At 57.7% G+C, this 21,621-nt stretch overlaps 2 protein-coding genes across 2 annotated transcripts; one reads left to right on the top strand and one right to left on the bottom strand.

Moving 5' to 3' along the window:
• The first annotated feature begins 3,851 nt into the window (after positions 1 to 3,851).
• Positions 3,852 to 8,440, top strand: LRRC3C (leucine rich repeat containing 3C). Its single transcript, XM_063354284.1, has 2 exons — positions 3,852 to 3,944; positions 5,979 to 8,440. Exon 2 carries the CDS (start codon positions 6,057 to 6,059, stop codon positions 6,837 to 6,839), a length of 783 nt encoding a protein of 260 aa, XP_063210354.1. The 5' UTR covers positions 3,852 to 3,944; positions 5,979 to 6,056; the 3' UTR covers positions 6,840 to 8,440.
• A 6,901-nt stretch (positions 8,441 to 15,341) lies between these two features.
• ZPBP2 (zona pellucida binding protein 2) lies at positions 15,342 to 21,621 on the bottom strand. The gene is made up of 8 exons (XM_063354283.1): positions 21,519 to 21,621; positions 20,723 to 20,803; positions 20,084 to 20,209; positions 19,360 to 19,521; positions 18,268 to 18,486; positions 16,999 to 17,084; positions 16,258 to 16,435; positions 15,342 to 15,717 (listed from the first exon to the last, which is right to left on the bottom strand). Exons 1-8 carry the CDS (start codon positions 21,619 to 21,621, stop codon positions 15,620 to 15,622), a joined length of 1,053 nt encoding a protein of 350 aa, XP_063210353.1. The 3' UTR covers positions 15,342 to 15,619.

The raw sequence follows: 21,621 nt of genomic DNA, 5'->3' as shown, positions 1-21,621 counted from the left end.
GCATCCCACCTCCGGTCACTCTGACCCCCCTCTGACCCCCCTCTGACTCCCCTCTGATCCCCCTCTGATCCCTCTCTGATCCCTCTCTGATCCCACCCCTGCCCACCCTGAGCAGCACCGGGAGAGCGCTCGGGGGGGCTGCAGCCACCCCGCTCAGCACCCTGGGGGGGCTCAGACCCAGCTGGGGGCTTCCACCCTGCCCCAGTGAGGGTTATCTCCCTCCCCTGCCGCCCTTCCCGGTGGAAAACAGCAGCCGGCGTTGTGGAAGCCTCCTGGGCAGGCCAGCAGCGTGCTGCCCGGGACGCCCGGCCAAGGTCAGGGGCTGGGAGCGCTGGATTCCAGCGCTGGAGTGCGGCGGGGAGACCATCTGGCCCCGCTTTTGTTTGCACAACCATCAAAGCGGATCGCGCGGTGCTGCCACGGCCCCTCGGAGCGCGCAGCCATCTGTGCCGGGCTTTGTCCGTGCCACCCGCTGCCGGCTCCTCTGCCCGGCAGCGGCGCAGGGTGCAGTGCCGTCGCCCAACGGCGAAGCCACTTTGTGCCACAAACAAACCGCCCGCCTGGAGCTGCGCTGGGTCCCGGACCGAGCCGTGGTGGGTGCCCACGGCACAGCTCTGCCAGTGCCGCTCGCCGCCCCCAGCTTTGCACGGCCGCTCCCAGCCCTCCCTGGCCACTTGGCAAAGCCCGTTTGTGGGGTTTCGGCGTTGGCCCCCACAACAGCGTCCCCGCGGGGCTCCCGGCTGAGCTCTGCATCCCCACCCTGTGTGCATCCATCTGCCCTCGGCACCAGCCACGCATCCGGCTCCAGGCCTGTGCCGTGTGCCGGCTGGGCACGGCGAGGGCACCAGGACCCCACCGGCTGCCGGGGCCAGGGTGGCTTGGGTGCCACGTGCTGGCACCGCGCTGCTGCCAGGGCACCGGGGCTGATTCCCAGAGCCAGAGCCCCCCAGCAGCTGCTCCCGGAGAGCTTTGGGCACTGTGGGGGACACGCACGCGGGGAAAGCAGCCGCAGGGCTGCCGATGGGCGTTGCGGCCGCTGGCTAGGAGAACCCAGTCCCTGCCGGGCCTCTCCGGCGTGGCCTCGCCGGTGGGGTGAGGTGTGGGGATGCCGGGCGTGCGGAGGCGGGGGATCCCGCGGGAGCAGGGGGTGGCGGGCGAGGTGCGGGGATGCCGGCGTGCGGAGGCGGGGGATCCCGCGGGAGCTGGCCCTGCTTTGCAGGAGAGCCACGCACGCACGACAGCCTCTATTTTTATCCCCGCTCCTGCCTGACTGAGCAGCTCCCTCTGCGCGGTGACATCTAATTTAGCAGCTTCCCCGCACCCCGCTGGCTCCGCACGTGAGGGGGAAGCACAATGCGACAGCTATTTTTAAACGCCCATAAATATTAATCCCTCTCCGTGATGCAGCAGGCAGCCTCTCGCTGCCGGTGCGAGTGCGGGGGGGGGTAGGGGGGGGAGTGAACCCACTCCATGGGCTCCCCAGACCGGATTCACCCACCCAGGGAACCCCGGCACAGGGGCGGGGGGTTCCCCGGAGGGGGGGATCCAGCCCCATCCGCGGCACAGGCCGGCAGCTGCCTGGACCAGCGTTTCCCCGGTGCTCGGCAGGGCTGTTCCCATACGGATTCCCATATGGATTCCCAGGCCTCGCTCGCTCCCGGCCTCCCTCCGTGCTCCCCTCCCGCTCTCCCGGGCTGCCGGTCCCGCTGCCCGGTCGATACCGCCTATATTTAGCACCGCGGTGGCAGCAAGAAGCCGGTGCTGGCTATTTTTAGCCATCCCCGGTGCGGCTGTGGGGAAGGGTCCGCGCGGGGTCGTGCTGCACTGCGGGCGCTGGGTTTTCAGGCTGGAGGGTGCCGTGTCCCGGCACACGGGACCCCCGTGGCACACAGTCCTGGTGCTGCTCCCGCTCCCGGGGTCTCTGCCCCCTGCTGCGGTGACCCACCACCTCTCCGGGTCCCAGTGTGAGCTGGGACAAGCCCCTGCCTGCCACCATGGCCCCTCGACGCCCACAGGGCCCGTCCCATGGCAAGCGGCTGTGCCATCCAGGGCTGGCCCCGTGCTGCTGTGGTGCCAGCACCGCTCCCGCTCCGTGCACAGCTCCTGGTGGCACTGGGACCAGTGATGGGCAGCACTGGGCTTCTCCACTCCCTGGCCAAATGGGGAGATGCCAGCGAAGGTGCCCCGGAGCACTGACCGTGGCTCCCCGGCTGCTGCCGGCCGTGTCCCAGGCCAGCCCTGCCCGGTGACACCCTGCCCGGCGTTGGGCTTGGCTCGGGTCACAGAATCAGAATAGTTTGGGCTGGAAGGGACCTTTAAAGGCCATTGAGTCCCATCCCCTGCCATCAGCAGGGACATCTCCAACCCGACCAGGTCGCTCAGAGCCCCGTCCAACCTGGCCTGGGATGTTTCCAGGGATGGGGCATTTCCCACCTCCCTGGGCAACCTGGGCCAGGGGCTCACCCGCCTCAGCGTAAAAACTGGGTCCCAGCCCCAGCGATGGACAGACCGGCTGGGACACCCCGAGCATGGACCTGATGGACCTCATCGGCAGCCCCACAGCCACTCCGTACCGAAAGCTGCCCCGGCGTGTGCCGACCCTCCATCCCTGCGTGTGCCGACCCTCCCTCCCGGTGTGTGCCAACCCTCCATCCTGGCAAACCCTCGCTGGCTGCAGCACCCCGAGGTGTGGAGCCTGGAGCAGACTGGAAAACCACTTCACTTCCAGCTTGGCCCCGTCCCCGTCCCCGTCCTCTCCGCCTGGGTGCAGCTCCCCGGGGAGCGCGGGGATCCCGGGGGAGCGTCTGGCTGCAGCCCTGCCTGGCTGCTCCTCCCCCATCAGGTTTTGTTCTCCTAATTGAGCCGAGATCCAGGCCAGGCGCCCGGTAAACGGTTTATCCTCCCTGAGCAGCGGGAGAACGTCAATGTGCAGGGCTGGGCTCTCCTTCCAAGGAGAACCGGGGACCGGGCACCTGTGGCCACCGCCATCCTTTCGGCGGCACGGCAAGGGCACGGCCCCCGGCTCCGGTGCCCGGTGTCCCTCCGGGGCTCGGCCGGTGCCGGCGGGGAGCAGCGGGGGGGTCGGGCCGGGGCAGGCGGAGCCCTCGCCCCCCGCGGTGGTCCCGGGCGCACCGGCACCGGCCCGGCCCGGTAACGGCGGCCGCTCTCCATGGTCCTGACCCGGCCCCGCCGGTGCCCCGGGGCGGCGGAGCCCTGCGCAGCGCCGAGCCCCTGCCCAACCCAGGGACCCCCGGCCCGGGCGGCTCGGGGCTGGGCTGGGGGCCTGCTCCGTCCCCCACGGGGAGGCGGGAAGGCTGCTGCCCGCCGCGGCTCGGGTTTCCCCGAGTAAGCGATGCCGGTGGTGAGCGGGGGGGGGGCCGGCGGGAGGGGACACCGTGGCCCCGCCGAGGAGGGGGGGAACCTGCTCTCCCCAAGGGGCCGGGGAGGGGCGGGCGGTCCCGGGGCTCTGGGGGTCGGCGGGGCCAGAGCCGGGGGGTGCACTGCGCCCGGTGGGGGATCGGGCTGGGGGCACCGGGGGGGTGCGGGGGCACCCCTACGCGGGGTCGGGGGGACGCGGCGGGTCGGGGGGGCGCGGTGCCCCCCGGGAGCCACTGTCGCCGGCTGCCCCGGGCTCGGGGATCCCGGCAGCTCCTCGCCGGATCTTCCCGGTTCCCCCCCCGCGGGCTGCGGTCCCGGGGCAGAGCGTCTCCCGGGGGCGGGTGGCCGGAGAGGACCCGTGTGCGGGGCCGGGGGTGCTCGGCGCTGCACGGCCCCCCCCGGCGGGGCGGGCCGGGGGCGGGGAGCCCCGGGGAGGCCCGGGCGGAGGATCCCGCCCACCGGCCCCGCCGCCGCCGCCGGCTCCGGGCCCGCCGCGCTGCGCGGGGCGCGGCCGCTCCGGCCCGGGGCGCGGGGCCGCTCCGCCGCCGCGGGGCTGCGCACGGCAGGTGAGTCCGCACCGGGACCCCCCCCCCCCGCCCCCGGCCCCGGGCAGGGCGGGAGCAGGGGAGGGGAGCGGGGGGGGGTCCCCGGCAGCGCCGCGCCGGGCTGAGCTTCCCCCGGGGAAGCACCGGGGCTTCCCTCGCCCGCACCCCCCCCCGGTGCCGAGCGGGGGCCGGGGGGAACCCCGGGCATCCCCGGCCGCGCTGGGCGCACGGCGGATCCTGCCGCCCCGCACAGCCCGTTCTGTCCCCCCCTCGGCACCTCAACCGCCCTCCCCGGCGCTGGCGGCGACCCCCGGGGTCGGGCTGGGGACCCCCGTGCCCCGCTGTGGGCTGGGGACCCCGGCGTTGGTGGCGGGGGGGGGGCTGGTCGTGCCCGTCCTCGCTGCGGTGCGTGGTCCGGAGCACCCTGGGCTGGGGACCACCGGAGCCCACCGGGGGGCCCTGGGGAGCCGCATCCCACCCGCGGGGGTGACCCGGCCCCCCGGGTCCCACGGACGAAGCACCCTCTGTCCCGGGCCATCGGCCCCCAGCTCAATCCGGTGGGATTCCTGCGGTGCCCGGCCCTGCGCTCGCCCCCGGCAGCGGGAGGTTGGTCCCAAGGGTTCGGCGTTTGCCCCAGGTTACTTCTGGCAGACTCGGGGGGCCGGTACCCCGAAGTGCCAGTGTGGCGCTGGGGTTCCTGGTGTCCTTCGGCTGCTCTGAGTCCTGGTCCCCGCTCGGGGGCCATGGGGAGCCCGGGGGGGCCGGCAGCGCAGGGGTCGGCTCTGCACTGCCGCGACCTTGGGGTGTCTCGGTGCGGTTGGGCTGCGTTACGGTGCCCAGCAGTCGGGGTGCTCGCCCGGGCGGGGGTCCCGGCTGTGCTGTCAGGGCCACCCTTGGGTGGGCACCTCTGCCCCTCGCTGGGGAGCCCCGGTCAGCCCCCAGAAGCGGGTTTGCTGGTGGCAGGGTGCCCAGGGAGCCGGGGGTGGTGGGAGCAGCGGGCAGGCTTGCCCAGGAGGTGCCCAGGTGGCACAGCACGGGGCTTTCCGCAGCACGGAGCTTTGCCTGACGGGGTGCCACGGGGTGCCCTTTTACGCCGGTGTCTTCAATCCTGGGATGGTGGGGAGAGCTCTTGCATCCTGCTCAATGGCTCTGCCATCGTGGCCCTGCTGGGGACAGTCGGGGGCCCCTGGACGCGGCGGGACCCACGTCTGGGAAAGCCGGGCAGCGCGCTCGCGGGGCTCGGACGTGGCCCTTATCTGCTGCCACCACCCTGGGAACTCGCTACACGCTCAGCTCCAGTGAATTTCCTTTTTCTGTTTTCGTTTCTTTCCTGCTGACGTTTTTCCCCTCCGGAATAAAGGGCTGGATGGGGACCATGGTTACCGGGTGGTATGGGCAGCCGGGCCCCGCGCCCAGGGTGGCACCGGGCAGGGGACAGTGGTGTCTCATCACCCGCCTGTACCCGTCCCCTCGAAAGGGGAAAACCTGACGTGTGTCTACGTGTGCCCCGGGCGCTGCTGGGGAGCGGGAACCTGCTCTGCCTCTGCCCACACATGTTTTCCATCGCGTTCCCCGGGGGCTGCCTGCAGCGGCTGCTTGCCTGGAGCCAGGGCTCGCCCACCGGCGCGTCCCGCCGGCTGCCGCTGCAGGATGGGTTGGTCTTCGGCGAGCGAGCGACCAAACTGCCGGTGACCTTGGTGGGGCGGGAGCTCACCCCCGCCTCCGGCTCAGCTCGAGCCGTCTCCGTTTGTTATAGCCCAGCTGCCGGCACGCAGGAGATGTGCCTTCGCTCGGCCCCTTGGGGCCTGATCCTGCCGCGAAGGAGCCCTGAGCGAGGCCGCTCGGGGTAGAGGATGGGGGAAAGTGGGAGCCATGCCGGCTGGCCCTGTCCCTGTCCCTGTCCCCATCCCTGTCCCTGTCCCCATCCCCGTCCCTGTCCCCATCCCCATCCCACGGCCAGGCTGCACGGGGAGTGATGCTCGCAGCTGGCACAGCAGCGGTTCTGCCCCTTGGCATCCCCTTTCTGACACTGTCCCTTTGCGGTCTCTGTCTCAGATGCACCGAATCCAGCTGAAACCACCGCGGGTGAGAGCCGTTGGGCCAGTGGCTGCGTGAGAAGGCCAGCGCGGCACCATGCCTGCGGCAGAGCGGGTCCCCCTCCGGTCGGTGACCATGTGGCTGCTCCTGCAGAGCCTCCTCCTCCTGGCCTCCTGCTTCCCCTCAGCCGCCGCCTTCCCCAAGGGCTGCTACCCCTCGGAAGAGGAGGGGCTGAAGACCTTCCGCTGCAGCAACGCTCGGCTGACCGAGGTCCCCAGGGACATACCCAACGACACCAACAAGCTCTTCCTGGACTCCAACCGAATCCCCTTCCTGCCCCGTGACGCCTTCCGGGACCTGCCGCTCCTGCTGGAGCTGGACCTGTCCCACAACGCCATCGCCAGCGTCGAGAGCGGGGCTTTCCGGGGCCTGGCCGAGCACCTGCACTCTCTGGACTTGTCTTCCAACAGGCTGGTGTCGGTCAGCAAAGACGCCTTTAGCAACCTGAAGGCCAAGGTCAACCTCTCCAACAACCCCTGGCTGTGTGACTGCCGGCTGCAGGAGCTGATCCGCACGGTGGACCTGGCGGCCGGCTCCTCGGGCGGCATCGTGTGCCACTCCTCCGCGCAGGAGGAGCACGTCGGCAAAGCCTTCCTGCAGGTCATCGCCGACACGGACTTCTGCAACGTGTACAAAAAGACGACGGACATCGCCATGCTGGTCACCATGTTCGGCTGGTTCGCCATGGTGATCTCCTACCTGGTCTACTACGTGCGGCAGAACCAGGAGGATGCCCGGCGGCACCTGGAGTATCTCAAGTCCCTGCCCAGCAAGCAGCGGAGGTCGGAGGAGTCGTCCACCATCAGCACCGTGGTGTGAGGCACCGGCATCCCGCAGGACACGGGGATGCACGGAAGAGCTGGGGATCGGCCGCTCTGCAGGCTCGCCATGGCTGCAGGAGCTGCGGGGAGCCGCCGTCGTCGCACAGCAAGAGTCACGGATGTTTTTTCTCCCCGGGGAAGCGCCGTCTGGCAGCAGGAGCTGTGGTCAGCGAGCGCCGGGCTCTGGCGCAGCGAGGGGCGAAGTGGCCGCGGTCGGGGGCGGTTATCGGCGCTGAGCACAGAGCGGCTGCAGCATCCGCCCGCTGCCTCTGCGTTACGAAGGACCGGAGAGACCCCGAGCATCCCCCGGCACGCGGTTTTTTCTCCGACCGACCTGGACATTCGGACTTCATTTAAAACTTTTATATTTCCTTTGCCGAGATCCCTTGGGGCATTAACGGAATTGATGTTTTAATCCCTCCCCGGCTCACCCTGGGCTGCCCGAGGGATGTTCCCGGCAGCGCCGGTGCTGGCTCCCTGCCGGGCCAGGCAGCGGGGAAGGCTGGGCCATGGGGAGGAGCGGTACGGCCGCGAGGCCAGTGTCCTGATGGGTCACTGGCCCCGGGAAGGTGACGGGCTGTGACCGCAGCCCGGTGGGACCGAAGGACGGGGCGGGAGGTGGGGACGCATCGGTTGGGAAAGGCAAGAGTCAGGTCCGGGGTTGTCCCGCGCCGGCTCTCGTGCCAGACGGTGCCACCCCATCTCCCGTCTCGGCCCCCGCTGCTCCCAGCGCCTTTCCCGGCGGAGCGAGGGGTGTAGGGGGGGGTCCCTGCTCGGAGACGGGGTGGCTGGGGGGCAGCCCCAGCACCTGCCCCCTCGCAGCGCCCAGTTTCTCTACGAAGCAAACAGGGAATAAGAAGCAAATGGGAAATGAGCTCCCCCGGGGCTGAGCCCTCCGGGGCCGCCAAGGGGTGCGGGTGCTGATGGGGGGACACCGGGGGGTCCAGGCGGTGGGTCCGGCCCTGCCGGGATGTCAGGGGGAACGGGTTTCCCCTTGGTGCTCCCCGGGGGTGGGTGTTTGCGGACGGGTAGCACCCCCAGCAGCCTGCTCCCATCTGCCGCCACCGAGAGCTCCAGCCCTCACGCGAGGACTCCCAGGGCTGCCGACCGGTCACTGTGACGGGAAGCGGGGATGGAGGGAGCCGCCGCGGCCCTTCCGCCCTCTCCCCACTCCCACGCCGCTGGCAGGAGCCTGAATCTCCCTTAAAATGCCCCAAAGTCCCTTCTTGACACTTCCAGTTATTGGGCTGCAGGTTCCTGGGGGTGGTGGGCAGAGGCCAGGCCGGGGGCGGGTGCGGGTGAGGGGGGTCAGTGCCCACCTTTGGGCGTGCGGGGTCCAAGCGGCGACTCGGAGCGAAGCCAGAGCAGACCCAGCCTCTTCCAACCGAGCGTCTGGCCCCTGAGAGAGCTGGTTTTGCCAGTTTCGCCCTTTTTTTTAAAACCAACTGAAGCGAAATTGCCTTAATTCACCAAGAGCACCAACCAAAGCTGCTTGAACACCCTCCGTGCCAGGCCAGACACGGCTCCGGCTGCCCCGGTGCTGCGGGGGCTCCGGCTCCGGCTGCTCCCGTCTTCCGGCACCCGCGTGCCGGTGGGAGCCGTGGGATGGAGCCGGCGGGGGAGCGGCGCCCGCGCCCTTCCACAAGTGCCTCGTCTCCCAGCGCAGACCAGGGGCTCTGCAACGCACAAACGCCTCAGCCCCCAGCTCCCATCCAGGCGTCCCCCGGCCCCACAGCCCCACGGCAGCTCCCCCCACCCCCATACAACCGGCTCCGGAGAAAAGGGGCTGGGGGGGACCGGACCGAGCCACCGACAGCGGCTGCACCGCGGCCCTGGGCGCTGCTCCCCCGCGGGCATCGCGGCGTGAGGGGACACCCGGGACCGTCCGACCCAATGTGTGTTTTGTTTAAGGGACCTTTTACGTTCTTACTTTATACGACAATAAAGTTGGCTTTTACTTTGGAGCCCGTGCCCGGCGTGTGCCGTGTGTGCGTCTGTGGGGGGCACAGGGTGCTGCTTTGGGCCCAGGCGGGTGGCATCGCCCTGTGCCAGGGCCACCCCTGTCCCTGGCGACATCCTGGCCGCAGGGGAAGGGCGACAGGCGCCCACGACAGCCCATGTCTTCCCAGAGCCGCCTCCGGCTCTGCTGGGTGTTTCGGCAACACGATACCCGCTCCCTGCGGTAACCCTGCCTTCCCCTTCAATAAATGAACACCCGGCACCTCGGCTCCTGCAGCGCGGCTCATGTCACCGGCACGGTGCCGGTCCCTGAGCCGCGTCGCGCCGGGACACTGTGGGGCCATTTGTGGGGGCCCTGCCCTCTCCCTGCCCTCCCGTCCCCACCGGAGCAGACCCGGGCATCGCGTGGCACACGAGGAGGGACCACGGTGGCCAGGGAGGACAAGCCCTTCCCGATGCCCGCGGTCCCCCCGGTCCCCACGAGGGCCATGGCACCCGCGGTGGCCCCGTGCTGGTTCACCGGCACCTTGCCCTGGGCGGTGCGTGCCGAAGCATGGTGCCGTGGAGGGTGAAACCTGGGACCTAACGTGGAGTGACAGCTCCCGCTCGTGGGACATTAACCTTGTTTGTCACGTGGCTGTCTCCAGACGCGGCGTGGCACGGTGCGGCCACCACAGCCCGCAGACCCCGGGCTCCTGAGCAGACGGCTGCCATCCCCCACCCCGCTTCTCTCCCCGGGGACCCTCCTCCCGTGGCCCCGGAGCAGCTGGGGAGGGCCGGGGGATGCAGCGAGATGGGCATCCCCGGCTGCCACCGCGTCCCCGGGGTCCCACGGGTGTCCCCCCATGGGGCTGGATAACACCGAGCCCCCAGGGGCCGGCCCCAGGGCTCCTGCCCGAGGGCTCATCAGGATGGAAACCACCAGGCTCGTTACAGCCTACGCTAACGAGCACAGGGGAGAGGAGGTGGATTCCGGTGGCAGCCACCGGCTGGTTGTGGAACAGTCGCTGGCCTGCGTGGTTGGGCAGGGAAATAAAATATAAAAATATAAAAAAAAAAATATGAAAACCTTATGAAAAAGTGCAAAAAGCTTCGGGAAGACAATTTGGTCTGGGACGGGCTGAATTGCACTGGATTTATGCCGTTAGTAATCTCGGATATTTAATCAGGTGTTGCAGGGAATGGGGAAGAGCAGAAAACCAGGATTAAGGGAATATTTCCAGGGGGTGCCTGTGGCCGAGCCGGGGTGTCAGGGGGGTCTCGGGGCGGGGGCGGGGGGGGTCTGGGCGAGCACAGGAGGAGGTCTGGGGCCGGCAGCCTGCCAGGCATCTCCCATCCCAAGGAGAGATTTTTCTCCTCTCTATTACCCTATCACTATTTACTCTCCAGCCGCAAGTAGCCGAGGGCAAACTCTCGCCGGGGAGCTGGGAGCCGGCGCTCGGCGGTGGCGGGTGTAGGGGGGAGCTCGGCGTTAAAGTCAACGCTTCTCCTTAAGCGAGGAAATATAATCACCCGTTTTAATACTGCGTTTCCGGGTGATTCGTTTCCTGATGTACTGTAGATTTATCTGCCGGGATCAGCAGCGGGAGAATTAGCGGCGTGACCTCCTTCTGTACGGTTCCAGCACGCCGGTAAATCTCTGTTATTAACGTCAGGGTGCTCTGCCCACCCTGGAAGGTAATTACCCAGGCGGGTAATTAACTGGGCTGCCCCGGGGAGGGCCGTTCTTCCTCTGCAGGATGGAGGAAAAGATGTTACTGGGGCAAGATTTAAGAACCGGGTCCTCGTTGGCGGTGACGCCTCTTCTGACCCCGAACGCCCCGGGACGGAGCGATGTTCCCGGGGAGCTGCGTCGTACCCGGCTCCGCTGGAAATTCGGTGGTTTATTGAGTCGCTGGTGGGAGCCCGGCTGCGGGTCCGTCCTTCCAGCCCCGGCGACGGAGGCTCTGCGCCGTGGTTGCTTTTGCGGGGCGGTGTGTGTTTTAGAGGAAAGGTAAAGCAACGTTTCCCTCAGCCCGTGGACGAAGCGCGTTCAGCAGCCGCGGCCCCAGACTGCATCCTGAACTTTTAACTGATTAGATTTAGAAGGGGGAAGGAAGGATGTCTAATTGTTTAATTTCCACAATTATAAAAATATTTATAAATAATTAGGACTGATGGCAGCAATTACCCTGTGATTAAAGCCGGTCTACACTTCATCAACAGCCCTTCAGTTATGTAGCCTTATTTATTTATTTTCACCACAAAAAAAATCCATTTACAGTGGCATTGCTGCCAATAATGAATCATACTTATTCACTGCCTGCAAAGGACTCACTAATCCGATGATGTTGCTCGTTATAGGAACGGTGCCGAGCAGAAAATGCGGTCACTGGACTTCGGCAGGAGGAAATTTAATTTCAGCGGATAGGAAACTGAAGCAGAGCTAAAAATCACAGCAAGTCTTCCCGTGCATGTGGTTAAGAGCTCAGCGTTTAAGCCGGCAGCACGCTCCCCTCCTGACTCGCCGGTCATTTTCCCTCCTCTCCGCCGTCCAAGCCGGGCGTCGCTGGGCAGAGGGATCATTTCTCTGATTGCCATTTTTTAAGGACAAGGTTGTGCCTGGTAATAAAAGAGGGGAACCTGCAAAGCTTCCCATGTCAGAAGGAAACATTGTCTTCCCAGGCACTTTTCCTGCCCCGGCAGGGGATGTGGGGCCGTCAGCACCCGTGGGCTGGGGCTGGGGCTGGTGTCTGTGCCGTGACCCCCATCCCACTGCCACCCCAGCACCCACCGCCTGCCTGCGGCCTCGCTCCAGGACAGGATTTCGGTGCCAGAAAGCAGCACAAGCTCCTTTTTCCATTTTTTCCCCTGGTCCCGGTTCAACAGAGCGCGTGAAAATAGGTGTAATTTTACATAAAGGATTGGTCCCATCGAGGAATTCACCGCGGCTGCTGCACCTAAATCGTCTTTGCCTTTGCCACCAGCCCTCGGCTCCCGCCGCTGGTTTGACCCAGAACAGCCGATTCCCTTCGGCGTGACGTCCCAGCGCTGCTCCCGGCCCCACGAGAGCGCGGCCGCACGTGGGATTTCATCTCTCGTGACACCCGTGCTCACCGAGGCCCAGAGCTGCATCCCAGGATGTCCCCCCGCCACCCAGCCCAGAGCACCTGCAGTGTCACCGGGGGGTTACCGGGGACAGAAATGACACCCTCGACTCTTGGCCAGGCTTCGTTTTCAAGCCACTTTCCACCAGCTGGTCCAGGCTCCTGGACTAGCTCCCTGGGGGAATTCCTGGGGGATGGATTAAAATCATGGATGGGACAGGACCTTTAAAGGTCATCGAATCCAGCCTCTTGCCATGAGCTGGGACATCTCCAACCAGATCAGGTCGCTCAGAGCCCCGTCCAATCTGGCCTGGGATGTTTCCAGGGTTGGGGCATCTCCCACCTCCCTGGGCAACCCCAGCCAGGGGCTCACCACCCTCAGCGTAAAACATTTCTTCCTTAGGTCTAGGCTAAATCTCCTCTCTTTCCGTTTAAAGCCATTCTATCGCAACAAACCCTGCTAAAAAGTCAGTCCCCGTCTTTCCCTTTAAGTACTGGAAGGCTGGGGGGGGCCTTTCCTTGAGCGGGGGCTGCCCCTGCTGTTCCCATGGCTCAGCCCCTTGTCCCAGGTGTGATGAGTTCCTGGGATGTGACGATCCCAGGGCACCTCTTTCCCCCCCCCATCCTCCCTCCCCACAGCCCCTCTCCTTATCTGCTGGGCAGACTGGTGTTCCTCAGCACTTTGAGGTGAGCTGCAGTGCGTTGTGCTGGCGTTTTGGGCAGCCCTGTGCCTTGTTTGACTCCCGCCGACTTAAATTCAGAGGAGCAGCTCGCTCGTGGGCTAACGGAGATGCTGCGGGAAGTCAGCGGACAACATTCCCACGGAGTGGAGGTGTCACCGTCACCCCGGCAGACGTGACACCGGTGCGGCGGCTCTGCAGTGAGTGTTTTAACATCTGCTTGTTAAGTGTTTCTCAAGTGGTTTGTTCCAGGCTGGGAAAAGGCAGCTCTGATGTTAAAACAATGGGCTGCGGCTTCCAGTTGGCAGATGATTGTTTTTGTCATTCGTGGATGTTTAAAAGCACTCCTGCGCTGTCGGTGCCGAGCCTGTGGGGAGGGCTGAGTTACCGGAGGCCCTGTGGGGAGAAGGGGACAGGAAGCTTTAAGCTCTGAATGTATTATTGGTGAGAATTCATCACTACTCCTGAGGCGCCGTGATCGTCCTTCGCAGAAAGCGGGATTAGAGCTGCCTGGTTGGGGTTAAAGCAGCGCTGAGCCTCGCAGGAGCGACCAGGGGTTCCCCCGCTGCCCCGAAAGCATCGGCTACAGCCCGTGTTTCCAAGAGGAAGATGTCTAAAAACAGAGCAGAGTGGAGAGAGGAAAAAAAAAAAAAAAAAAAGAGGATTTAAAGCCAGGAGGAAGGCTCTGGCAATTCCTCGTGAGCTATTGCAGCTGGGGGAGGTAGAGAGCGGTCGTAAAAAGTAAAGGTGAGGTGAAGTGAGAGCTGATTACAGCGATTTGTAAAATCTGAAGTGTGAGAGCGATTCAGCAGCTCAGGAGAAGGGACGGGAGCGAGCTGCGAGGGACGGCACGGCATAAATAAAAGATTCGGCTGCGTTCGGGGCTGTCGCAGGCGGTGAAGGCAGAGAGAGAGAACTTACACAGGAAAGGTCAGAGTGAAGCCGTTTCACATCAGTCTTTCACGAAAGTCTCCACAGAATTAATGACACAAACTCCTCTGCGAGGCAATACTGAAATATTTGACCTATTTCTTCTACTTTTAAGGCCCGCTGGAAAACTTGAGGCACTGTAAGAGCTTCCTATACCCCCAGTTTTTAGAAGGAGGAGGGAGTGTTTATTGTGACTCACTTGCTGTTGCACTTAGTACCTACTTACTGCTTTTTTGCCCCCATAATTTATGCATGTGGCATTCCTCTGTTGTGAAATAGGCCAAGAGACTCAAGCAGCAATCTCCGAGCCCGTCTGCTTAATCTGTATAAGCCTGCACCCTGCACACAGTGTCCAGTTGGCAGCTAAGATAATCAGCCTACAGGCAGTTTAAATGCTCGTTACAGTACATCTTATTCGTCAGTATTTAATAAGTAATGATTCTGAAAAGCTCGGAGCGTGGTCTGTGCCCGTACCATCTCCTGCTGTGCTCCTGTCAAAATGGATAAGTTAAACTGGGTTGAATCTGCTCGATTTTTGGATGAATACCCACCAAGGAATTTCTAGATGCCATAAGAAGTTGCGGTTATTGAGTAGGAGGTGCTCTTTTCCTTGACTTAGTCCTACATAGTGCAAAAACGGAAAGGAAAGGCTCTGTGCTGGGCAGCCAGGCACGGCTCTTCAAGCTGGGTGTGCGCAGAGTCCCCTTTGCCCGGACTGTGGGGGGTTACGCCACCGTTGCACAAGTGGCTTCAAAAGGGGCCGCGTTGGCCAGCTGTGCTTCGCGAGGGAAAGGAGGGTGAGAGTTCTTTGGTGTCCCTTGACAAAGCGAGGCCGGAAGGCAGCAGCTCCCGGCAAGGAACGGTTTACAAAGATTAAAAACGAGTTTTAAAAACCACTGTTCTGGTGGCTCCACTGTGGCCTGGGAACCCTGCTCCAGCGGGCTCGCGCAGCCTGTGCTCTTCACGTCCCGGGCTGGTGAGAACGCAGGGTTACTCGTGAAGCTCTGGAGAGTAGTACAATAATCTTTACTAACAGCGCTTTATGAGCAAAATGATGAATTGCTGCAGATCCAGCAGCTAACCTTCAAAAGCAGATCGGAGTAAGTCTTTTCTGGGAAGAAAACTTTCCCATTATCTCAGTGCTTTGGCAATTTGTATCTTGACTTGTTACTCATCCGGTGAACCTGACAGGAATTTACAGCTGGTGTGAGAGGATCATCTGCTCGTACAGCACCTGGGGCCAGCAGAGCTCTGCCATGAGGATTTGATGCAGCTGAAGGAAAACATGCAGCAGCAAGCAGGCGGAGGCGGCTCTGCAGCCTCTCCCCTTCCCTGGGACATACCCGCTTCTTTCTGGGGAGCAGCAGACAAAGAGAGAACCATAAAAGCTGGGTCCTTAATTCTCCCGACTTCTGGGCTGTTGAATTTCTTATTAACCCCCTCTCTTGTCTCAGGGACCCAATTTCACATTCCACTCCCCGGTGTCTGCTCATCAGCAGAGCTCCCACTGGCGGCAGTGACACGGGAAGCCCTGAGCACGTCAGTGTCCAATAACTGCTGCATTGTACGACTCTGCCCGGGGCAGGCTGTAACACTTCACGCACAGAGAAAGAAATGGGGGAAAAAACAAAGGGAAGGACGTTTAATGCTTTCAAATCACGAAGATTAAATATTTCTATTAATATCAGCTAGAAATTGCTCACAGAGATTCTGGCATGTATCATTATGGTACATAATTCCACTACAACTATCGGCCATCTCTCCCTGAATTGTTTATAGCTCCTTTATGCTCTCAGAGCAAACTGCAGCACAGAGCTGTGGCGTGTCTGGTGTCACCACCGAGAAACAGACCCTTTGCACTAACAGCCATGTGACAAAGATCCTTTTTTTTTTTCATTGAATTACTTTACCTTGCGTGAACACCTCGTTTTATGCATCACTTCTGCAGTCTAAGTGGTCCCTGAATACAGAAAATCTAGGGGTGCATGAATGATGCTGTTTTGTGATTGTTCAAAAAGGCATGTAGGATTCTAGAATTGGCAGCTAAAAATGAAAAGAACATCACAAAACCAAGAATGCTTTCACAGCTGCTCTTCAGGTTTCCAATTTCTGTCGTCAGTTTATTAGCAAGATCTTGCTCCGTACATTTTGACTCGAGGCCTCGTACAAGTCTGGCAGGTCACCTCATTGTTAGGACTGAAAGTTCCAGGACCACAAACCACTGCGGAGGGAACAGAGTCAGTGTTTCAGCCAGCTCCCCTCTGCCTCGGCTGGGGCTGGGACCATCGCACACCACCGCCCACCTTCTCAACGCGGTCAATGGGATCTTGACTCTCCCAAGCTCCTGAGCCTGCCCCTCGCTAAATACCCCGAACTCCAGAACCAGCCCTAGGTGCTTCTGGCAAAAGATCTCTTAAAACAGCCAAGTGTTTTCTAGCAGCACTACCATTAAGGTAATTGTTTCTTAGTTGCTCTATAACCTGAGCATAGTCACTCACCAGTGACCTGGAAGAAAAAAACCCACTTCACTGCTTCCACTTACTCTATTCGGAAATACAGTTACACCTACGAGCACACTAACAAACACCGCCAGCTCGTTTTCTGTTCCTATCAGGCTTTTTAAATCTGTGATGTGAATACCTTTTCAAAAGATGAATGGAAATATCATCGCTCTTGACACTGATATTTACCAACTACTCTTCAGAGAAACCTGTAATCAGAGCTAATAAGCTACAGTTAAATCAATGTGTGTTATATTTACCGCAGCAGCTAGCGCAGTTCTTGTGGGTGATATCGTTTTTCCCAAAACCTGGTCGACAGCTGTCGATGCGAATAACTGAGAAACTGTTGTCCATATAGTGTATTATAGGAACAGTTTGAAACCGGTGCTTCAAAGCATACGTCTGCTTATGGAAAAACTCTCCGATTCGATCTCTTGCCTAAAATTTTGAAACATTGGAAGAATAAACAAAGAGTCAGTTGGGTTTTTTTTTATTTTAAAATACCAGTAAATACTTTATAGTCCTGATTCCCCTCCCCCCACTGAACTGTCACCTTAACTGGGAGTCCTCCTTTGGCTTCAGAGGGCCTGGGATCACACCCAGTACCTGACAGCATGGTTTAACGTTCAGAAGCCAGAGAGAACAGATTTTAGACATCGTCTACAGTAGACTTACTTTAAACTGTATTCCATTTACCAAATGATAAATCAAATAATTAGTTTAGAGATATTTATAATTCTTAGAGGTAAATATAAAGGAAATAATAAGCCTGATTTTTCTTTTTTAATTTTTTTTTTTAAACGGTTTGGATCAATTTGACCTTTAAAAACAGTTTTCCATCCTGAACTGATTTATTTGAAATCCATGAATCGTCATTTACAAAGATATTAATCCCATAAAATCTGGGTGAAGCTGGATTACAGCCAGTCAAATCTATAGATGCTAAGGCAGAAATTAGTGTTAAATACGCGGAGGAGGCAGAAGGGTGGCTGACACAGAACCTCTCGAACTTTCATGTTTGTCGCAGCTTCGCAGTCGTAAGGAACCTGGTGGCAAACTTCTTCCCATCCTGGTGCAAAAGGATTTACTGTGGTGGTGGGGGGAAAAAGATACATGTGCATGTGGTGAAGAATATATTACAATGAACTCAAATACTTCAAGCAGGTATCTTTAGGTTCATTTCAAAAAAACATCGACGAATAAAATACATTACTGCTTTTAGCATCCTGTGGTGCTCGCTTCACCCTATCGTACCCTCTTAATTTTGCCTCTAATTTGTGGAGAATGGTGATTTTGGTTTTTTCCTTTCACCCGTCTGCAGTCAAGGTCATGTTTTGGAAACAGCTCTTTTTTGTATTGGGTGTATTTGAATGTTGAAAAAATGAGTGACCGATAAAAGGGGAAAAAACAGCTTTGGTCCTGTTGGTTTCTATCCAGTTACTTAAATCACTTTGTTCCAGTAAGAGTCAGAGGTAAACCAGTAAAATAATGTGGGGAAAAATATGCTAAGCTGACAGGCAGAACGGAATGAAATTCTCACATAGTACCCCCAGGTTACAGAAAGGGCTGAAGTTTTATGTAAACTTAAAACCTTCAGGTCTTAAGTTTGTTCTGAACGTTTCTTGACTTTACTGAGGAGAAAATGATGACAAAACCATTCCATAACCTGTTGGATGGTCCCTTTTGGCACACGACGAGAACAGATACAGGAGAGAATGTGGTCAAAGCATTAATGAATAACTTCCTTTCCTCAGCGATAAAACATCTCTAAATTAGGGCAGCCATCAGGGTTGATTTAGCTTGCTTTGCAAGGCAATACAGCCACATGGGTATTACCATAAGGGAACTGTGAGGCTCTTGCTTTTAACCTCTGTGCAGTTTCCTAGAATTAAGCAAAACCACAGAGGTCACAGACTTATTAAAAATCAAATAATGAAAACCAAATATGGCTGTTTTTCTTTAAAAAAAATAAAAATCACATCATGGGATCTTAGCAGCTATCTCCTTTCACCAGTCCTTCCAAACTGCACACCTTCGAAAGCAACATTTCTCACTAAGGTTGTAAGTACAATGCTACAAATTCAACGTATAAACTGCATTTTAGCTCCATCTGTGGGCTATTAAGAAAAAATACAGGGGCTCCGAAAGAAAGCAGGGAAACAGCTTCTGAAGCTATACTCGACTTCAATGTATTTCAGATGATGTTTATAGTACTCTAGGGTTGTTCATAAATAGATGTTCCCTCCCAAACAAACACTGAAATCTGTTACCTTGAAAGCTAACAAATAGTTCGTGCAGGAGGCCTTGTTTTGGTAGCTTGACAGAATGGCATTTGCAGGATGAGTCTATGATGTGACACGTCAGATCAGAGATGATGTTGTTTAAGATTTTCTTTAGTTCCTCAAAGAACAGGCTGTTAGCTGCCAGCTCGCATTCCCTTGTAGTAAAGCGAACAAATGCCTGATACGCATGGTCAGCTTCTCTGTAGGCTTAAAGAAAACAGTTTGTGTGTGAGTTCTGCGGTGAAGTTGCAAGTTGAATCTTATACAGAACCTTATCATCTGCATCAGTGTACTTTGTATCTGAAACACAGGCTCTTGTTCAAAAGTAAACAAATAAATAAAGCTTACTCATTAACCAGAACAAATTTATCCCTGTCATAGCTGACTCAAATAGTAAGACACCTTTTAGTTAAAAATTTACAGGAATTTATGTATTTATGTTACCAGGCTCTGCTCCCAACTATTAAAATAAAAAGGGAGGCGAACAGTAAAATAACACAGAACTAGCATGTCTACAAAGTTGTGTAATGGAAATGGACTGGGATTACCCAAAAACATTCTATGCAATTATGGTGTAGGAATGAATGTTTTTTTAAATTATTTTAAAAGTTAGTGTTTCTCCAGCATTTTTGGAAATGTTATTTTGTGGGTGGGGAGGTGATATTGGTGACCGGTGGTTACGAACAGTGGAAGAAGGCTCGAGCGCAGCTGGCACGGTGGGGGCAGAGGGCTCATTCTGCACCAGCGTATGGTCGGTTTGGTAATCTCTCGCAGGAGACGGCGCTCAGACACGAGCTTCATTTTCAGATCTTGGATATCACTGCAATTACTGTGGTTCACTTTGTTCTTATTAAGGGCAGAGATTATGTCATTCTTTGAGTGGCCGTGTATCCTTCGTAGCAGTTATTTAAAACTTTTTCCAAAACTGTGAGGGGGTGTGTGTGTGTATAAATATAAACAATTTATTTTCTATTTTGGGAGAAAATGTTAACTAATTGTTTCTTTTAATCAAGCCTTGCAATAAACATGCACTTCACAAAGGCTATGTGCATTAGCTTAGTAGTAAGTTAGCAATCTTACCATATACCATAAATTGATATGCCTCAAACATTTCTCTTTCTTCTTGTGTTGTAGTTTCTATGATTTTGTGAGAAAGAGTGCAAGTATAGGCTCCAGACATAGACTCCTTAAAACCCATCACCATCAGCTTTCCTGTTTCTGTAAGATTCACATACCTTCGCCCTAGAATAGAAACAGGAAACACTTGATTACTGGAAATGTTTGGTTTCTGATGTTCAGCTCATTTAGAACATTTGAAGATGAGATCTTTTTCTAGTACATAATGAGACTTGATTCGTGCTACTCTGCAACAGTCTAAAATTTATGACCTTTAGGACATATTGCAAGTTTCCTCCTATCTCAAGCATTTGAAAATTTTAGGGGGAGAAGAGAAATGTAGTCTGATGTCAGACCTCGTGGAAAAAATTGACAAAGGACCAAGTGACTGTTTGGACCCACCGTCCTATTGTAGGGTGGCATCAGTAGAAACAAGGAAAATATGTGATTTCAGGTACAGTAATCTACTTAGCCATTTGTGGTTGACTTTTTCCCTTGTAAATAGAAAACAGAAACTATTTCTCTATCTCAGCATATTTTCCTGATGGCCTCCCCGCCCCTCAAGGCAGAGGCTGTTACTAAGTTTGTGAAAAAGTACCGTACAAAGCCTGTTCTATTAGTGACTGGGGAAAAAATGGCTAAGGCAGGCAGGCTGGAAATCCTTTGTAGTCCGAACAAAGTGACTAACCTTCTAATTTTTTTCCATCTGGACCAATCCACAAATACTTGGGATCTATTAGTTCTTCTTGAGAACGAGCCAAATCCATACATACTAGGAACGGGCTGTTTGCAAACACCTTAACGTAAACGCTAACTGGAATACAAGAGAAGAAGAAATGCTTATATGGCATGAAAGCACCAAAACACGCATTTAAGAAAAAAATACTAATTTGATGTCATGCAAAATTTACTTTTCATGTTTGGACTTGAGAAGTATAAGGTTAATTTTCTTTATCTCCGTTTGCTGTTATTAATAAATCACGGAACTGTCCACGGCGTGGTTGGTGCTGACTGGGCGGAGGAGACGCGTCGGTCCCCCACAAATCGCGTTGCAGGGTCACCAAAATCGCCAGATTTTGAGCCTGTTGCTGAGTGGGACCCTCATGTAGACCTTAAATTTCCAGAAGGGGCTTTAGAGCAGCACCACGGGGCAAATGTATTTCTAAACCCAACCCCTATCGGGATGATATTCTGGAGTCTCCAGCATTGTGTTTAGCTGTTGCGTCCGTGTGTAGGGTTGTCTCTGTGATCACTGTATTAAAACTCCGTTTTAAAAGCCTAGTAAGACCTCAAAAAAAAAAAAAAAAGATAAAAAAGACAAGTTTACCTTCATGTTTGATATCGCCATAAACATAATTCTTTTCTACTAAACCAACAGAATGTCGCTCTTCCATAGGTACAGCTCTCACTGTAGGGAAAAGGACTTAGAATGTTATGGAGAGAAATCTCAATGTGCGATTGCTAATCTTTTATTTTGTCCTAGTGAGTTTCTTGCCTTATTTTTCCTTTCTCCTCATGTCCTTTTCTTAAAAACGTGAGCTCTGACTTGCCTGGTTTTGTTGCTTCAGTGCCCAGGTTGCAAACCTGACTTTATACAGCAGGTTCTAACCAAGCTGAGCCTTTCTCTTTACAAAAAGCCAGTAAAATAGCTATAAAATCTAACTAGAAAGCTAAGGCTCTTCACAGACACCCCAGGGAGAATCAGGACGGGTGCAATGTGGTGATATTGAGCATGATATTGAGTTTTGAAGCACCTGTGAGCTTTTGCCTTTGGGAAGTGGTGGGCAGATGTCCAGGCGTGAGGGTTTCTGTTATGAGAGGCCCCAGGAGAGGTGAAAATCGTGATGATTTGTGCTTTTTTGGGCCATGGTGGATGACTAGGATGGTCCTGTGCAACCGCTGCCACCCAGGACTCGGGTGTGAGGGAGAAGGTGCTGCTGGGACCCGCACCTTCCCACTTAAAAGGCATTTTATGGCTGAAGGACGGTGCTGCAGAGCACAACCGCTCCCCTCAGAGAGGTGTCCCCACAGCTGAGGGCTGCCCCCCGCCCCGGCCCTCAGCAGCCTCCTGAGGAGCCGGCACCGGGGGGAGGCCGCCCCCCTGCCGCTCCCTCCCTCCGTACCTGCGCTGGGACCGCCCCAGCCCGCCATCACGGCGGCTACCGCCGCCGCCATCCCCAGCAGCGCCCGCGGCGGGGAGCGCGGCCTCCCGCCGCCCCCCGCCAT

This window comes from Chroicocephalus ridibundus, chromosome 17 (genome assembly GCF_963924245.1).
Source record: "Chroicocephalus ridibundus chromosome 17, bChrRid1.1, whole genome shotgun sequence".
Classification (NCBI taxonomy): domain Eukaryota; kingdom Metazoa; phylum Chordata; class Aves; order Charadriiformes; family Laridae; genus Chroicocephalus; species Chroicocephalus ridibundus.
The sequence above is the reverse complement of the archived record's forward strand: the minus strand, read 5'-3'. Positions and strand labels throughout refer to the sequence as shown.

Excerpts from the sequence above, each read along its gene's own strand:
- LRRC3C (XM_063354284.1), top strand. The coding sequence starts at position 6,057 with ATGCCTGCGGCAGAGCGGGTCCCCCTCCGGTCGGTGACCATGTGGCTG.
- ZPBP2 (XM_063354283.1), bottom strand. The coding sequence starts at position 21,621 with ATGGCGGGGGGCGGCGGGAGGCCGCGCTCCCCGCCGCGGGCGCTGCTG. Across the intron at positions 20,804-21,518 it reads CTGGGGCGGTCCCAGCGCAG|TGAGAGCTGTACCTATGGAA; the intron begins GTACGGAGGGAG and ends TTTTCCCTACAG. Across the intron at positions 17,085-18,267 it reads ACTATTTGTTAGCTTTCAAG|TAAATCCTTTTGCACCAGGA; the intron begins GTAACAGATTTC and ends CCACCACCACAG.